General features: G+C 37.1%; 1 protein-coding gene across 7 annotated transcripts in view; it reads left to right on the plus strand.

Moving 5' to 3' along the window:
* The window catches only part of SNTG1 (syntrophin gamma 1), a 479377-nt gene extending 466319 nt beyond the window's left edge, over positions 1 to 13058 (plus strand). For all 7 annotated transcript variants that reach the window (XM_060286992.1, XM_060286996.1, XM_060286991.1 and 4 more), the window contains one exon: positions 8672 to 13058. In XM_060286992.1, coding sequence (XP_060142975.1) covers positions 8672 to 8830 — 159 coding nt within the window. In that variant the 3' untranslated portion in view covers positions 8831 to 13058. The remainder of the gene's footprint in view (positions 1 to 8671) is intronic.
* The last annotated feature ends 7255 nt before the right edge of the window (positions 13059 to 20313 follow it).

Consider the following 20313-nt stretch of genomic DNA (forward strand, 5'->3'; position numbering starts at 1 on the left):
AGTTTATAAAACATTGATGAAGGAAATTTTAAAAGACACAAATAAATGGAAAGACAGCCCATGTTCATGAAATGGAATAATTAATATTGCTAAAATATCCACATTACCCAAGGTGATCTATAGATTCAGTGAAATACCTATCAAACATAATGATAATTTTTTCAGAAATAAAAAATATCCTAAATTCATATGGAATTGCAAAAGACCCCAAATAGCTAAAGCAATCTTGAGCAAGAAGAACAAAGCTGGAGGCATCACACTTCCTAACTTAAAATTGTATTACAAAGCTATAGTAATCAAAACAGTATGGTACAGGTATAAATATAGACATATAGACCAATGGAACAGAATAGAGATTCCAGAAATAAATCCACACATTTATGGCCAACTGATCATTGACAAAGGTTCCAAGAACACACAATGAGAGGACAGTCTCTGTAAAAAATGATGCTGGAAAAACTGGACAGCTACATGCAAAAGAAGGAAATTGGACCACTATCTCACACCATACATAAAAATCAACTTAAAATGAATTAAAGACTTAAATATAATACCTGATACCATAAAACTCCTAGGAGAAAACATAGGGAAAAACCTTCTTGACATTGGTCTTGCCAATAATATTTTGGCTATGACTCCAAAAGAATAGGCAACAAAAGCCAAAGTGGGTAAGTGGTACTATATTAAATTAAAAAGCTTTGCACAGCAAAGAAAATAATTTTTTTAAAAAATAAAAAGGCACTCTACAGAATGGGAAGAATTATTATTTGCAAGCCACATATCCAATAATGAGTTAATTTCAAAAATATATAAGGAACTCATACATCTGAATACCAAAATTACAAATAACTCAGTTAAAAACAAGCAAAGGGTCTAAGAGACACTTCTCAAAAAAAGAAACTTAAATAACAACAAATATACGAGAAGTTGCTCAATGTTTCTAGTTCTCAGGGAAATGCAAATCAAAACCACAATGAGATATCACCTTACACCAATTAGGGCGACTATTATCAAAAGGACAAAGGATAACAATGTTGGCAAGGATGTGAAGAAGGGAACCCTGTGTACTGCTGGCGGGAATGTAAATTGGTACAACTCTTATGGAAAACAATATGAATATTCCTCAAAATAATTAAACAGGATTGCCACATTATCCAGCAATTCTACTTCTGGATATATTTCCAAATAAAATGAAATCTGTATCTTGAAAATATATCTGCACCTCCATGTTCATTACAGCAGTATTCACAATAGTCAAGACATGGCAAAAACCCTAAATGTCCTTTAATAGATGAATGGATGAAGAAAATAGATCAGGTAGATGGATAGGTACATAGATACATAGGGATAGAGGTATGTGCATACACATAAAATGGAATATTATTCAACCTTACAGAAAGAGGACATCTTGTTATTTCTGACATGGGTGGAGCTGGAGTATATTATGCTAAGCAAAATAAGCAAGACACAGAAAGAGAAGTACAGCGTGATCTCACTTACATGTAGCATCTGAAATAGTCACGTTCAGAAGCAAAGAGTAGAGTGGGGGTTGCCAGGGACTCGGGGGAGGGGGAGGGAAATGGAGTGATGTTGGTCCAAGGGAACAAAGCTTCAGTTAGATAAGATTAATAGAGAGCTAACGTATAATGTGATGATTGTATGTAACAATATTGAATACTTGAAACTTGCAGCGAGGATAGATGGTAAATAAACCACCCCCAACACACACGATAGTAGTTATAGAGGTGACAGTATGTAAATTAGCCTGACTGTGCTACACTTTTTACAATGTATACGTATATCAGAACATCAAGTCATGCACCTTAAATACATACAGTGGTATATGTCTAAAATATCAAAATAAAGCTTTACAAAAGAAAACTTGAGCCAATGTTTTAAATATGGACACTGTTGCAGTGTTTCTTTTCTTTTAAAAATGATTTTTAAAGTGATAAAGTGATTTAGCAAATGGACTCAGATCTTGCTATATGTGATAAGTAGACAACTTTACATAAAACACGCTCTAATAGTACATTAATACATTCCCGGTTACAAGGCAGATACATTACAACCAGAGTTTATTGAACAAGAGATATCGTTTGTTTGGGGAATATGAGTGTTTGAGTTGCCATATGTATTACAAGATTAAAAGTTCTAAGTAGCGTTTAAATTTTTGGTTGTGAAAAGTCTCAGAAATACTGAAAAAAGACGGGAGTTGGGGGAACATACTTTTTTGTTGTTGTTGCTTTTGTTGTTTCATGGCTATAGAAGGACAATGTTATAATACAAAAGCCTGTTATATTTTTTTTCTCTGAAAGTAGAAATTCATAAGTTCTCACTTCGTTACTCAGAAAGCTTAATAAATTTCCCATCTGTTTTCCAAAACCTCATTAAACTTCCCAGAACTTTCCTAGTAGAACAGGGGAATGGTTCCCAATTGAAATCATGAGTAATATTGTAGTTATTTGACAATTTATTAAAAAGCTCATTTTACTGTATTGGGTACTTTTTAAAAAGTGCTTAATTGATGTTGTGAGTATAGGTACTAGTACATCAAGGATTACTACCATATACTCATAGTTGTGTCCATAGCTAAATTTTCCAGGTAAAAAATACAGTTTTTGTTTGTTAGTTTTAACATTTATTATCTTTAGGTATATCCATTTTAAAATTGTAATTTGATAATATGGCTAGACAATCCCCTGACTTCAAAACAGGCTGCCTTCTAAAAGCATTGTTGTCGTTGTATTCATTGAAATTCATGACCACTCCCCCCATGAAAACACTGTTATAATACTTCCTAAACTAGTGTGTACAGCATATTAATCCTAAATTACTGGATTTGAGGTCTGGCAGCCAAGGCAGTGCTTTTTGTACAATAAGAGAAAGAAAAAGAAAATTGCTTTTTTATTTAGTGGAACCATGCAGAGTTTGGAAACATTTCTAAATGGACTTCTTCCCCAAAACCCTTTCCTGTCCCCAATCTCCATGGCCTCAGAGACTTCAAGCTGCCATAAGAGACCTTCTCGCACAATATAAGGTTTAGTAAGACTTAAATCAGAAATTGAGGATTGAGTTCCAGTAAGGCTACTTTCCAGCTATTCTCTATAAATCTTCATTTTCTCATTATAAATTGTGGATAAGTGTCTGCCTAAAAGGGTTGCCCTTGGGACAGTATGTTCCCTGGTTTGAAGGTAAAAACTGAATATATAACACTGTGAATGGAACATTTTGTATGCTCAGTAAGCATCTGTCAAAGATCCCACTGAAGAATTCATGATGTGCTGAAATTCGCCTTTTGGAAGAAAATAACCAGTCATCTAAGCAAATTCCTGTTTGGCAATTGAGGTCTCATAAATTAGGACGTTTAATATTCACAAAACTGGGCAGGTATTGAGGATGAAGGAGCTCCCTCTGCATAAAAGATGAAGGATCGGCTTCCTACTTATCCTGCTTGTCACAATTTCTGACTCTTTTTGGCATCTGGAACCAAAGGTTTTCTAAAACGCCAAGACCTTTTTGCTTTCACTGCAAACTCTCCAGAGCCCCAGCTGTTTAGATCATGGGGAAGAAAAATGAGGACAGGGCACGCTCCTGCTTGGTAATGCAGGTCCTTCATCAATCCTCTTTGGTGATGCCTCATAGCATAGAAGAAACTGGAGCAGCTGGAAATAAATCGGGGAAATTAGTAATTGTGTGTGTGTGTCTGTGTGTGTGTGTCTGTGTGTGTGTGTGTCTGTGTGTGTGTGTCTGTGTGTGTGTGTGTGTGTCTGTGTGTGTGTGTGTGTGTGTCTGTGTGTGTGTGTCTGTGTGTGTATGTGTGTGTGTCTGTGTGTGTATGTCTGTGTGTGTGTGTCTGTGTGTGTCTGTGTGTGTGTCTGTGTGTGTGTGTATGTCTGTGTGTGTGTGTGTCTGTGTGTGTCTGTGTGTCTGTGTGTGTGTGTATGTCTGTGTGTGTGTGTATGTGTCTGTGTGTGTGTATGTGTGTGTGTCTGTGTGTGTGTATGTCTGTGTGTGTGTGTGTGTCTGTGTGTGTGTCTGTGTCTGTGTGCGTGTGTGTGTCTGTGTGTGTGTGTGTGTCTGTGTGTCTGTGTGTGTGTGTCTGTGTCTGTGTGTGTGTGTGTGTCTGTGTATGTCTGTGTGTCTGTGTGTCTGTGTGTGTGTGTGTGTCTGTGTGTCTGTGTGTGTGTGTGTGTCTGTGTGTGTCTGTGTGTGTGTGTCTGTGTGTGTGTGTGTCTGTGTGTGTGTGTGTCTGTGTGTGTATGTCTGTGTGTGTGTGTGTGTGTCTGTGTGTGTGTGTGTCTGTGTGTGTGTGTGTCTGTGTATGTGTCTGTGTGTGTGTCTGTGTGTGTGTGTCTGTGTGTGTGTGTGTCTGTGTGTGTGTGTGTCTGTGTGTGTGTCTGTGTGTTACATACCACTTATTCCATCTAAAATTTTATTTCAAACGATTGGATTAGGAAAAGTAATATGTGATAAAGGAGAACTCTGGACAGGAGATTCCTCTACCTTTAAAAGAGCTCCTGAACTCCTGGGAATCATGAGGGTTCTGAATCGTGTTTATTTCTCACTGAGAAGGTTTTTTCTCCTTATACATAATTTATTTTTCAAGCCTCTTATATTCTCCATAAGGATATTGACTTTTATTTACCCATGTGTGTTAAGAATCCAAATTATTGGGCTTCCCTGGTGGCGCAGTGGTTGAGAGTCCGCCGGCCGATGCAGGGGACATGGGTTCGTGTCCCGGTGCAGGAAGATCCCACATGCCGCGGAGCGGCTGGGCCCGTGAGCCATGGCCGCTGAGCCTGCGCGTCCGGAGCCTGTGCTCCGCAACGGGAGAGGCCACAACAGTGAGAGGCCTGCGTACAGCAAAAAAAAAAAAAAAAAAAAAAAAAGAATCCAAATTATTCTCTAACTTGGTAAACTAGAAAACTTAAACTGGCATTTTTTAGGTAAAACAAATATATTAACCACCTCCAAAACAAGGAGCTGTTAAAGGGAACCTGTCCATGGTATGATGCATTTTTCTTCCTTTTTGCCAAAAGTCACCATTTATCTATAGAAGAAATGTAATTGTATTTTTATTTAATATAAGTAAAAACATTTTGAAAATCAGAATTTTAAGAATAAAGATACACTTGAAAGCATTTTCCAAGGAGGTAAAGTAACTCAAAATAATCAGGTCTGGAGTTATCATCTCATAATAAAAAAAAAAGCAAAATTACAAAAGTCATGAAAGCATTTGAAAATGGAAAAAAATAAACTGAATTTTGACCTGAAAAATTAACTATTTGATTATGAAAACAGTAATTATTGGATCTATCTGGAAGCTCCCTGGGAAAGCCCATATTTGCAGTGCTTGTCATTACTTGACGTGACTCAGAACTTGTTCATTGGGAAAACCCATCCCAAGGTATGTACTGAAAACAGTTAGCAGCAATTTCTGTAAGATTACAGCAAATTGCGCTGGTGATTCCGGCTGTAACAGGTGTGAGGTGCTGTCTCACGGTGGGCTTGGCTTTCATCTCTCTGATGATGACTGATGGTAATCATCTTTCCATGTACGTGCTGGCCATCTATCTACGTGTCTTCTCTGGAAAAATGTCTATTCATATCTTCTGCTCATTCTTTAATCAGATTGTTTGTTTTTTTGCTGTTGAGTTATATGAATTCTTTATACGTTTTGGATAGTAAGCCCTTATCAGATATATGGTTTGAAAATCCTCCTTTCAGATGCTCAACCAAAGATCTTGGAATCATCCTTGACTCAATTTTACTGTCAATCCCACACATTTTTTAACTGGAAACTTTACAACTTCCCTTCTTTCAATCTTATTCCCAGAGAGTTGATTATCAACAGTGTGGCCAGAATTATCATTTTGATACTCAATACCAATTCTTGTCACTCTGTGCTGAAAAGTCTCCAGTGGTTTTCCATGGCAGTCAGAGTAAAGCTCATAAAGGGCTCGTCTGCACTACAGTTTCTGGCCTGAGTTATATCTTTGACCTCATTTCCTATTAATTACTCCATAATTCACTCCATCGCAGCGCTGATGGTCCCTGGCTTTCCTCAAGCTCTCCTAGAATGTCTCTGTCTCAGGGCCTTTGAAATTGACTTCTGCCGGGAATGTTTCTCTCACAAACATCCAGGTGGTTTACTCCTTTGTCCCGTTAGGTTTCACCTCCAGAACAATATGGATTTCCCTGTCCTGCATGCCCTCCCACACTCTGCTCTCTTCCATGCCTTATTTTCTGGAGTATACTTATTATTATATTCAGAAATATTATATTTAACTTGTTTATGCCCTTATATGTTGTCTCCTGCCACAAGAATGTAACTCCCATTAGACCATTTTTTTCTGTCTGTTCTGCTCACTACTTTATCTTTTCACCAAGAAAAAGACTAGATGCATAGTAAGCACTCAATAAATATTCATTGAATGAATGAATGATTAACTTTTGAGGAGAATTATGTTTAGTGAGATTCCTGGGGCTCAGAAGAGCTCTATTACAAGGAGATGGTAAGTAGCTTGGTGGACTCACCTGTGGATGCGCTGTAGCTAGGTAAATTCTGTAGGTCAGAATTTACATTAGAAATGAGGGAAAGAGTGTTACTAGTGTATACAGAAATGCAAATCGAAGCCTTAGGAGTGGATGTGATGACCAAAGGTGACAACCGAGCCCGAGGGAAGATGAGTTGACTCTGGAATCAAGGACCAAACTTGAACACATCTCTGCCTCTTATTTTATCTTCTAATTACCTATCATTTCCTGCCTACCCACATCCAAAAAAAGGCGTAAAAATTTGAAAGTGCCCGAGTCCGCATCAAATAATTGACATATACTTGACAAGGTACGAATCACTGAAAATACTAATCATCCCCCAAATATCTATATATTTAGACTATTTGCTTTTTTGACAACCAAGATATAATCTCCAATCTAATAAAGTACGGCACAATTATTTTTGAGAAAAAGTTGTTATATTTTTGCCTAGTTGCAACGCTCAACAGTATTCTCCCCTTCACCAAGTGTAAATTGTATGTTTTTTATTGTTTTGTTTTTTAATAATATACAAGCATATCTCATGCTTTCCAGAACTTTCCCATCCTTTTTACAGCTGGTGGATTTTTAGGGGTTGACGCTGAACGTATTCAAAGTCTGCACCTGAAATAAACCGGCTACACAGAGAACGAAGGGGTGAATTTTGGGCTTGAATTAAGGCCAGAGGAAACCTGCTAGGTGACCAATAACACATCGCGGTGACATGAAGCAGATCGCTAAAAATATGGCTCCTGAAATCATAATGACTGAGTAAAATCATTTTGAGTTGGAATCATTTTAGGAATTTAAAATAGTTAAACCAGATCTTTGCTGTTTTAACATTTGCCATAGGAAACTGACTAAGATATTCTGAAGTTTTGGAGGGAATCACTCTGACAGCATAGCTATTTCATCTACATTGTACCAAACTCTGAATCTATATTGTGGCCTATTGTCCTCCTATTACATATCTGAGAAAGTACTACTGAAGTGAACTATTTTATTTAAATAGTTCCTTGGTACATGACAGATATTACAATATGTCCTAGGTGAATGAATACATTATTTTCCATTGCCACATACCATGAATTGAAAGCACCATCAGCAATGTGCCTATTACTTGCAATTCTGCATCCTTTATTACTATGTATTGACATAGCGTCAGTTTCGTCAGCAATTCCATAGGGTTTCTTACGCTCTAGTTATCCTCTCTGTGACAAGTTTATCAAATAGACCTCATCAAGCACATATTTTTATTCTTCTTCTCTCAATCCTTTTGGAATTAGATCATTTTTATGGGACTATTGATGGTTTTTCATAAAAATACTTGTGACGTCAGCTTTCGAAACCTATCCTGAGCACCGACTCATGATTTTACAGCTAATCTGATATCATTTGTGGTTTGAAGTAACTTCTTTGTATTTTCATTTCAATATATATATCATTTGGTGCTACTGGTTGGTGCTACATTTCCTTAAGTACCCAAACGGGAAATATATTTCCAAAACTCCAAACAGTTAGTGGGCCCTGGCTAACATTTTTTTGACAACCAAGTATGTTAATCAGAATTAATTAAATTTAAAATGAATGCATTCATTATATTTTGGAAGTGAACCCTTTGGCTTCTAGTGCCTTAAACGTTCATATCCCCTTGCTCTCAGTATTTCATATTCATTGTCCTACGACAAACAGCAACTTATTCTAGATAGTAGTGAAGAATACTTAATTATTCCAATCCAAATTTTTCATTTGAATTGTGTGTAAAGAGATAAAAATACTTTTAAAGCTGTTTCTCTTTACTTACACTATGTCAAAAGTAGAATTTTAATCTGGCCAAATATATTTCTATGCAGCATTTATCAATATTGAAAAGACTCTCATGGGTGATAAGAATGTTTAGTTCTTCTGACTCTCGGGCCACTGTATTTTGAAGTCAATTGGCAATGCATTTGAAAGTAACATATTGAACAATAATGCCTACAGTGTCCATAAGTTAGATGTCATTGATTCTAGTTAAGTTTATTGCACTTGAAAGAAAAGCTCTGGCTATTATCTAGTGGTGTAGTTATTCTCCATTTATTTTCAGGACGCTGGTTTCTATTTCACGTGACCACCTCTCTCTCCCTTTCAGGAGCTGGAATTTTCGAACCTGTTTGCTGTTCTTCACTGCATTCACTCGTTCTTTGCCGCCAAGGTGGCTTGTTTGGACCCTCTCTTTTTAGGCAATCAGGCTACTGCCTCTGCTGCTCCCAGCTCCGGCATGATGAGCAAAGCCAAGTACATGACTTGACGGCCTGAGCTTGGCATCCCTCTTACCTTGACTTATAAAAACAATCATACTCGTCGCTGTAGACCCTGGAGAAGCAATCACATCATAGTCAACAGTGAAGCCAAGTTGAAATTTCAGCAGAAAAGCAGGTCATACGTATCTCAGAAGCACTTCTGTTTTGAAGGCCTCTGGGAATCATCCTGAATGAACAGGATAGCTTGCTCTCTATCGGTGGGTCGGTGCCAGTGTGTTGCTTTCATCAGAAGAGAAGACGAAAGAATGAATGACTCGAGTATGTAAATAATATAAAAAATTGTAAGCTACCTATAAATAAAAATACCCATTAAATGGTCATTTCGGCATTTTAGATTATTTGGTATGACAAATACATGATGGGCCTGGTCAGGAACGAATACCCCATCACTGCATCAGGAACAACAGAAAGGAGACAGTTGCACAGAGACCAGCAGGCAAAAACCCTCGTCAAAGAAGAAAGCGCTTTAACTCCCTGGTGTGCACTTCTCCTTGTACCCTCCTCCCGTGAGTTGACACTGGCACTCCAATTTTTGTTTATCTTATCGTAGAATATTGCTGAGAATTGCAAAAGGACCATTACATTTTACCTACGGTAGACACAATGGGAAACAGACTATTTCTTCCTTGGGTCACTGACACTGAGTGTTTTATTTGCAGCCACTGACATTCAAAGATGCCAAAATGTGTCACTTTAATGATGAATGAAGGGAACATCCATGAACCTCTTGTTCTTTCCTTCATTTAAGGAGATTTATATTTTACCTGGAGTTTATTATTAAGTTAAAATTTCATGAATTTTCAGTGACCCCCAAAACCTTGTAGAGAAAATAATATCAACTCATGCGGTGTAAGAAACAATTCTGTGTAATCCTGACCCTACCTGTTAATGCTGAACCACAGTGTCCCTAGGAAGCATTCTCAAAGCTGTGACTTACGTTGGGTGAATGACATCTTTCCATTTTAGTTAGAGTTTATGAAAGAATAAGGTGAGATATGAAAATAAAATTTTAAATTTCTGACTTGTCATGAAAAGTGATTATGTAATGCCAAACTGTTTGAGTTATTTTAGGCGTCTTGTCTTAGGAATGCAAGTGTGAAGAGATTGGGAATTTGAAAGCCCTGAAGTTGTGTGCACACGACTCGGATCCCAGGTGTTACATAACTATTTGTATAACATTTTCTTTCCTTCAAAGCAGCTGTACTGAAATTTACTTTTAAACAACCACCTTCCCATTAAGAAAAAAATTGCTTTTTTTAATACACATGTTCCCAACTAAATCAAACATTGGATCCTTCCTTGTGAAAATGACCAATTATCTAATAAGGTGGATTGATTTTTTTTAATAAGAAAGAAAAAAGTCACTCAAGAAGGAAACATTATTTGTAAAAAGGACACATGAAAATTATAATTAAAAATAAACATCAAACTATTTCCATAATCATTATAAATTATTAATTCACTTTTCATCTGATTAACTCTTAAGTGCATTAAATTGAAAAGGAAAAGTGAAGGTTCACAGTTGTACCTGGCAAGTGTTAAGTTCTATCTAGGATGACTTTTGAAAAGAACTAGGGCAGGACTTCCTTGGTGCAATGGTTAATAATCCGCCTGCCAACATAGGGGACACAGGTTCGAGCCCTGGTCCAGGAAGATCCCACATGCTGTGGAGCAACTAAGCCCGTGAGCCAAAACTACTGAGCCTGCGAGCCACAACTACTGAGCCCACACACCACAACTGCTGAAGCCCATACGCCTAGAGCCCGTGCTCCGCAGCAAGAGAAGCCACCACAATGAGAAGCCCACGCACCGCAACAAAGAGTAGCCCCCGCTTGCCGCAACTAGAGAAAGCCCTTGTGCAGCAAAGAAGACCCAACACAGCCAAAAAATAAAAAAAAATAAAAAGAACTGGGGCAAACTGGACAATATACAGTTTAATATAATTTATACTGAACATCAAACTAAATACATATCCATAATTGGGATAACACTATGGAATTATTGCTCACTGTGTTTTGATCAAACAGAGCAGTCCTTTTATTGGATTGGCCAAAAAGTTCGTTCGGGCTTGTCCGTAAGATCTTTTTGGCCAGCCCAGTAAAATCAGAAGCCCACCAAAAACAGGCTTCAGGAGGCCACCAGCTCAGGCGGTGGAGTGGAGGGAGGGGGCAGCTGCCTTAGGATCCGCAGCCGCAGTGGCCAGCTCATCACAGACCCTCTGTTACCAGCTCGAGTTTCGTGTCAGCCCGCCCCACGCTAGGGTGACATCTGTGTGTCCGTGGTGTGAGAATCAGTGGATTCACAGGCAATATGAAATGGGCTGCTTAGCCTCAAGAAAGAAAAAGGGTTTCAAAACTTTCTACAAGTGTAATGTAATCATTAAAAAAAATGTCAGGTTTTGTAAAACTCCATTTAAAAAATACAAAAAGGTGATTTAATTAAATATCCTTTTTGTGTATCATAAAAATCTTCTAGGCTGTACTTACGTGTATAATAAAGGAAAAGGTGCACAATGAGATATGTGTGGGTATATATCTCCTTGTACAACACACACACACACACACACTCGTATATATATAATAAAATGCTAATCCCATATTATATAGAAGAATATATTTCAAATAAATATATTAATATACTTTAAATTTACACTGTAAATTGTAGCCTGAATTAAAATTTATGATAATACCATATTGTGTTTATTTTTGATACTCTTGAAAAAAAAGCCATGGGCCCAAATTGCTACTTAACATGATTAGTGGAGAAGCCACCTACTAAAAAATATTATTTTGATTTTCCTCAGTTAGCAAATAGTGTTGAATGTTTCCTTTCACAGTGCAATGAGTAGACACTGTCATTTGCTATAACTTGGACTACTTGAATAAGAAAGTTTAGAAATGAACAAAAATACTCAGATAAATCTCTATTTCTCATGTAATTTAGGTTTAGGTGCATGAGATTTATTCATCATATCCTGGTTCGTATTAGGGCACATTTTAACAACAGAATGCTTAATTATGTGCTAACCTCTCCAGTGCCTTGGTATATGTGTGTATGTGTGTGTGTGTGTGTGCATACACATTATACATATATATACATATATGTATACATATGTATGTATATATATATACACACTAAGGGTTATATAATTATAGTGTACATAGTACAAGCTTGAAGGGAACATTACATTATACGTACTTGGGTCAGAGAAGGGAAATCTTTGCTAACTACTATAATCATGTATTTTGCCTGATAAAGAATAACAATTCATTTAAGCTGAAGTATATTAAAGCAGGGGCATTTTTAATTTGTTATATTGCCACAAGTATTTACTTCAAATACTTTAGTAGATAATGTAAGTATAATGTGTACCCCAACATGTACCATCCAACACTGTTTTTAAGGGAAAATAATCAGCGTATCATTTCTTGCCCGTTTTTCAGGCATGTACCAACTAAGCGTTTTAGAGCCTTTGATCACAAAGCTCATTCGGCAGAAGCAGCGTAATTCCCTGAAAATAAATGTCAATCCCATATTCATTAGGGCAACAGAGAGACTTTCTTTTTGTACATTAGTTTAAAGTTAGAGATTTCCCTCATTTTCTAAAGCAAAGCTTGTCATCAGCTTTGTTTACATGGCATGCTGGATTTGAGAAATGCTTGATTTATTTCTGTGGAAAAATAATCATCCTAACAATGATTCAGAACTATCGCTACAAAGCAGCAATGTGGGGAAGCTTTAAAAGCACAAGGACGATCTTGGGTTTAACTTTTTAAGGTAAGTGTCGATTTCTGATAATATTAACACACATGTTGCTACGCTTAATACTGAAGTCCTGATGACTCTCCACAAGGAAATGCTTTATTCATTCCTCTAGAACTCTTGTTTATGATTTATTCTTATTCCTGAATACTTTAAAATCATAATTCACTTCTTTGCACATTTGATGTTGCTTTTAAAGATAAATAAAATATTATAAATGTTATATATTTATACATATTAAAATGCAATGAAAATGCCAGAAATATGAAATGTATTTATTTCATTTTTAATTGTTTTGGTCGATGTTTGTAAAAACATTACCTGTGTTTTTAATTAATATCTGTGACAAAAGCTTGTCACTTTGTTCTTTAAGTTCATTAATGTACTACTAGTAAAACTGTACCTTTTTTAATAATGCATACTGGAAAATAAAAACAGATAATTTTTTCTACATCTGTGTTTTCACTTCTTGGGTTTGATTTGTAAGTTTTACAGATATTTAGAGCATGACCTTGGAAGACTTAGCTGCCATGAACAGGGCCAGTGGTGAGCAGCCTGCCTTGGGGTGCATACCTCTTAAGACATGATTTCTTCTGGTCCATCAATATTTATGAAGATTACCTACCTGACCCCTAAAAGGCCTTAAAGACTGAACAAAGATGATATTTGCCAAATTACTTAAGCAATCGGAGTTACAACATTTGAAAGCAAGACAACTTTGATAGCCTCACAATGGTCCATTATGAGCTGAATCTATACTGAGAGGACTGGTCTGACTGGGCATCATTTGCTGGTCATTTGTACCTGTGAAGAAGCTCATCACTTTATGTCATAAAAGACCACAGTTGTCTTTCAGGTAATTACAGTGCCATAAGCATGAGTGATCACAGAAATAATTTTAAAACGACTCTGATATCTACATTATTCTAGTTGTTGAATGCACATCTTTACCTTCTCTCATTTTTTAGTTTCAGAAAAAAACACTGCTGAAAAATTAACACATGTTCATCATAAGTAATTAAAGCAATTAAAAAGAGTACAAAAAATTCAAATAGATATCATATTAAGTCTCATCACCACAAAAAAATAAGCACAATTCATTTTTGATGAACTTTATTCTATACATATATCTATGTTTACATAAAGGTAAAAAGAAATATAATTAGTCGATGTACAACTACATAGATTTAAATGCTTAAGTAAATATATTCCAGCAAAAAGTACAACATAAAATAAATAGATTACTATGTCTTGGAGGAATATATGAACAAGAATAGCAAAATGTGAATTCTTGAAAGTTACCTACATATTAGCAAAAAATGAAATTATGAATATATTTTAAGGGGATCATGACCTCAAGAATATTCTCTTTAAAAAAAATTTTAAGATAAATTGAGGCAAATTTTGGACATTACAAGAAAAAATCAAACTTTTCAGAGTGTAGTTTTGTAAGTTCCGAATAATGAGTATGATTGGGAACCACCATCAAGTTCAAAATACAGAACAGTTCACTCTCACCTGTAAGTCCCCAGTGTCATTTTCTAGGCAACCCCTCTGCTACTCCTGAACCTTGTCAACTGTTGATCTGCTGTATGTCCCATAGGTTTCCCTTTGCAAATTGAAATGTATGGGATATTGTCTTTTGAGATTATTCTCTTTTTGGGGATCACTTCTCTCAAGAAAGTCTTTCTGGGAATGTTCTCTTAAGAGGATACCTGAACTAAATACTAGCAAACAGAATCCAACAGCACCTTAAAAGGATCATACACCATGATCAAGTGGGGTTTATCCCAGGAATGCAAGGATTCTTCAATATACGCAAATAAATCAATGTGATACACCATATTAACAAATTGAAGGAGAAACACCGTATGATCATCTCAATAGATGCAGAGAAAGCTTTTGACAAAATTTGACACCCATTTATGATTAAAAAAAAACCTCCAGAAAGTAGACATAGGGAGAACATACCTCAACATAATAAAGGCCATATATGACAAACCCATAGCCAACATTGTTCTCAATGGTGAAAAGCTGAAACCACTTCCTCTAAGATCAGGAACAAGACAAGGTTGTTCACTCTCACCACTATTATTCAACATAGGTTTGGAAGTTTATCCACAGCAATCAGAGAAGAAAAAAGAAATAAAAGTAATCCAAATCGGAAAAGAGAAGTAAAACGGTCACTGTTTGCAGATGACATGATACTATACATAGAGAATCCTAAAGATGCTACCAGAAAACTACTAGAGCTAATCAATGAATTTGTTAAAGTAGCAGGATACAAAATTAATGCACAGAAATCTCTTCCATTCCTATACACTAATGATGAAAAATCTGAAAGAGAAATTAAGGAAACACCCCATTTACCATTGCAAAAAATGGATAAAATACCTAGGAATAAACCCACCTAAGGAGAAAAAGACCTTATGCAGAAAACTATAAGACACTGATGAAAGAAATTAAAGATTATACAAACAGATGGAGAAATATACCATATTGTTGGATTGGAAGAATCAACATTGTGAAAATGACTATACTACCCAAAGCAATCTACTGATTCAATGCAATCCCTATCAAGCTACCAATGGCATTTTTCACAGAACTAGAACAAAACATTTCACAATCTGTATGGAAACGCAAAAGACTCCAAATAGCCAAAGCAATCTTGAGAACGAAAAACGGAGCTGGAGGAATCAGGCTTCCTGACTTCAGACTATACTACAAAGCTACAGTAATCAAGACAGTATGGTACTGGCACAAAAACAGAAATATAGATCAATGGAACAGGATAGAAAGCCCAGAGATAAACCCACGCACATATGGTCACCTTATCTTTGACAAAGGAGGCAGGAATGTACAGTGGAGAAAGGACAGCCTCTTCAATAAGTGGTGCTGGGAAAACTGGACAGCTACATATAAAAGTATGAGATTAGATCACTCCCTAACACCATACACAAAAATAAGCCAAAATGGATTAAAGACCTAAATGTAAGGCCAGAAACTATCAAACTCTTAGAGGAAAATATAGGCAGGACACTCTATGACATAAATCACAGCAAGGTCCTTTTTGACCCACCTCCTAGAGAAATGGAAATAAAAACAAAAGTAAACAAATGGGACCTAATGAAACTTAAAAGCTTTTGTGCAGCAAAGGAGACCATAAAGAAGACCAAAAGACAACCTCAGAATGGGAGAAAATATTTGCAAATGAAGCAACTGACAAAGGATTAATCTCCAAAATTTATAAGCAGCTCATGCAGCTTAATAACAAAAAAACAAACAACCCAATCCAAAAATGGGCAGAAGACCTAAATAGACATTTCTCCAAAAAAGATATACACAGTGCCAACAAACACATGAAAGAATGCTCAACATCACTAATCATTAGAGAAATGCAAATCAAAACTACAATGAGATATCATCTCACACCAGTCAGAATGGCCATCATCAAAAAATCTAGAAACAATAAATGCTGGAGAGGGTGTGGAGAAAAGGGAACCCTCTTACACTGTTGGTGGGAATGTAAATTGATACAGCCACTGTGGAGAACAGTATGGAGGTTCCTTAAAAAACTACAAATAGAACTACCATATGACCCAGCAATCCCACTACTGGGCATATACCCTGAGAAAACCATAATTCAAAAAGAGTCATGTACCACAATGTTCATTGCAGCTCTATTTACAATAGCCCAGAGATGGAAACAACCTAAGTGTCCATCATCGGATGAATGGATAAAGAAGATGTGGCACATATATACAATGGAATATTACTCAGCCATAAAAAGAAATGAAATTGAGCTATTTGTAATGAGGTGGATAGACCTAGAGTCTGTCATACAGAGTGAAGTAAGTCAGAAAGAGAGAGACAAATACCGTATGCTAACACATATATATGGAATTTAAGGAAAAAATGTCATGAAAAACCTAGGGGTGAAACAGGAATAAAGACACAGACTTACTAGAGAATGGACTTGAGGCTATGGGGAGGGGGAAGGGTAAACGGTGACAAAGCGAGAGAGAGGCATGGACATATATACACTACCAAATGTAAGGTAGATAGCTAGTGGGAAGCAGCCGCATAGCACAGGGAGATCAGCTTGGTGCTTTGTGACCGCCTGGAGGGGTGGGATAGGGAGGGTGGGAGGGAGGGAGACGCAAGCGGGAACAGATATGGGAACATATGTATATATATAACTGATTCATTTTGTTGTGAAGCTGAAACTAACATACCATTGTAAAGAAATTATATTCCAATAAAGATGTTAAAAAAAAAAAAAAAGAAAAAAGAAAACTGGACCAGAGAGAGAAAATGGACTGAAAAGAAACACGCAGAGCCCCAGGGATCTGTGGGCTTACAGCCAAAAGATCTAACAGTTTTGTCAGGGAGATTCCAAAAGGAGAGGAAAAAGGAGGAGGGGTTAAAATAATATTGAAGAACTAATGGCTGAAAACTGCCCAAATGTGCAATATACACACATAAATCCAAGAATCTGAGTGAACTGATAAAGTCAAAGAAATCCATGACAAAAATATGTCACGGTCAAACTGTATCAAAGTCAAGACACTTCTGTTGTCAAACTAAAGGCAAAGAAACTGAAAGCAACAAGAGAGAAAGGACACCTTCCCCATAGGAGGAAAAAAACAGTTATAGTGATAATAGTTTCACTTCAGAAACCTTTGTGGCCAGAAGGGAGTAGCACAATGCTTTGCAAGCCCTGAAAGAAATGCATTAACAGCCTACAATCCTATATCCAGTGGAAATATCTTTCAAGATTAAGGGAGAAATACAAACGTTCTTAGATTAAGTAAAACCAAGAAAATTTATGGGCAGCACACTTATCCCAAAAGAATGGCTGAAGGATATTTTCTAAACAGAAAAGAAATTACTGTTAGGAAAGAAAGTCAGCGTACGATTAACGACAGTAGACTTAGCTTCTCATCTGAGTTTTCTAAATTATGACTAATGGTCAAAGCAAAAATATTAACACTGGTTGATGAAGTTCTCAAGACAATTATAAATGGAGAAGGATAGACAGATGGAAAGGAAAGTAAGGGGGCTATGCTCCACTGTAACTGGGAAATGACGACAGAAATAGACATGTTATGAAGATACAACGTTTCACCTACCACACTCAAGGAAAAAAAGCTATGCAGACACACACTTAAGAACACCAAAGATAAATCCAAATAGAATTCCAAACAAATTGTTCAAGAAAGCTATAGTGAGGCAGGAAAAAAGGGTGAGAAAACACACACACACACACACACACACACACACACACACACACACGGGAAAAAGAAACAGAGAGAACAAATAGAAGTCATGCAAACATTAGCAAAAGGAAGCAAGAGTGGATATAGTAATTGAAAGGTATTCTGTGTTAATGGATTGGAAGACTCAATATTGTTAAATTGTCAATTTTACTAAACTGATCTATAGCTTCAAAGCAGTCCTCAACTGAAACTCCAGCTCGCTATTTTATGGATAACCAAAAACTGATTTACAGTTTATTTCAAAAAGAAAAGGCCCAGAAAAGCCAACACAATACTGCAGAAGAAGGACAAAGTTGAAAGACTCACGTTATCCAAGTTCAAGATTTAATCTGAACTTATAATAACCAGTGCAGCATGATACTGGTAAAATAAGAGACACAGAGATCAACGATGTTGGATGTAGTGCCCAGAAAGAGACCTATACAAATATTACCCACCAACCTTTGACACAGTAACAAAGACGGTTAAATGGAAAAGGGACAGACTTTTCAACAAATGGTGCAGGATCAGTTGTACACCTGCATGCATGGAAAAATCAGGAAAGCAGGACAGGTCAAGAGAAAAAGACAAACATGCGATCACAGTCAAATCCCAGCTTTAGATCGAGTCCACAGGGGACTGATTTGTCCAGGAGGCAAGGGAGGTGGACTCTCATACTTCCAAACTGGTGCGTGTGCAACTAGCGCACACGGCTTGGCTGGCAGAGAATTGTTTCAGGAGTGAGCTCTAGGAACAGAAGAACGCAGAAGCGAGGAGATGGGCCCCTAGAAACGTTCAAAGGAGCGTGATGGGATCTGCCAGAAGCATCGCCTGTCATTATTCCTGCACGTCACCACGTTGAGGCTACTATCATCTCCTGCTGAGGAGACTCATCTCCTTCCTGTTTGTTTGGTCTCTGGGCTCAAAGCTTTGATCCGTCCTAAAAGCCCACCATGATGCGGCCACAGGGACCTTTCAGAAACAAAGATCTGACTGTGCCACCCCCTATTCGATACTTTCAGGAACTTCCCACACCTTCATTGTAAATTTCAATCAGTTAACGTGGCACAGAGGAAAATGGATGACCTGGCTCCTGCCTGCCTTCTCACCGCTTCCCCTTTACTGTGTGTATTTTAATCATACGAAACTATAGGGGACAACTGGCCGTGTCATATCTGTTTTACACGGGGTTTTCACATGCATCTTCTTTACCTCGACGCCCTCCCCTGTACCTGTGTTACTCTAGCTTGTCCTTTAGAATTACTTCTGCTATTTCATATAGTGAAGAGGCTCTTCTGACTTTTGTCTACCTTGACAAAAGTACCTTAACTCCAGCCAAAAAGCTCCTTTACATGCCCTGCTTTTGTATTTCCAGGATAACTTCTGTAACGTCTCAGAAGATTGTAGAATATACTTATAACTGTCTATTTATCAGTATCCACAGAGACTATGAGTGCAAGACTGCTGGAGCTGTTTCGCATCCGTCAGTGTATCCTCTGTATAAGAACAATGCCTGAGGTCTAATAGTAATTTAGTACATACTATATGCAAATTAAAAATTAATAATGAAATGTCAGAATAAGGATGTGGGATCCTTCATATCACTTTGTCCGGTATAAGTCCTTTCACATGAATAGTTTCCCCTACATACACTTTATAAAAGTTGCTTATGAAGAGCTGTTATTTGTGACTCCTCTGCATTATAAAATGTCCATAAGTGTGAGAGCAAGAAGAAATAATTTCTTCACCTCACTGAGAACAGATGTTATCAAAACATCACTCAAGTATGATTCAATTATAAATATAAAAACTACAAAGATGGAATTCTCAGCAACACTTTTTTTTAATATATCGAGCTCAATAAATGCCTTTTATCAAGGGAAACAAATAGTTAATGAAACGATAGCACCTCAGACAAGTGTGTACATTCTCTGAGGTTGCTTTGATTGAATGACACACCCAGATATACTTCAAACTCATGGACTCAACCTCATCAACCCCGTGTCTCGGAAGCAGCTAAAAGTAACTGACATGAACAAGCCTTGCTAAATGTTTCGTATTTACCAGAGTATATACAAGAGCTAAAAGGTTTATAAGGAAACAGAACGTCTTAAAAGTCTACAGAATCAAGAAGTTTGCTCTGCCTCACTAATGTTACAGATGTTACTTGTTTCCGTGGACAGTGATATTTAGATGAAGTATGTCTCCATGCAGCTTCTGGGCAGACTGCTGTGGATTTCAAGATTCTTGGGAAAATATCCAGAGAAAGCAGTTCTGAGGTGGTATCTGCAACCTGCATGTGTGGATTCAGGCACTTTTCAGCCATCCCCTTCTCTAAGGAAAGGGCATCCGCACCAGAGAACATTTGTGTGAAGTAGCTATGTTAGCTTTTATTTTTAAAAGGGTTACATTTTTTAAGCATGCTTCGTTTGAATGACTGTGTAGCTAAT

Source organism: Globicephala melas, chromosome 17 (genome assembly GCF_963455315.2).
Source record: "Globicephala melas chromosome 17, mGloMel1.2, whole genome shotgun sequence".
NCBI classification, from domain to species: Eukaryota; Metazoa; Chordata; class Mammalia; order Artiodactyla; family Delphinidae; genus Globicephala; species Globicephala melas.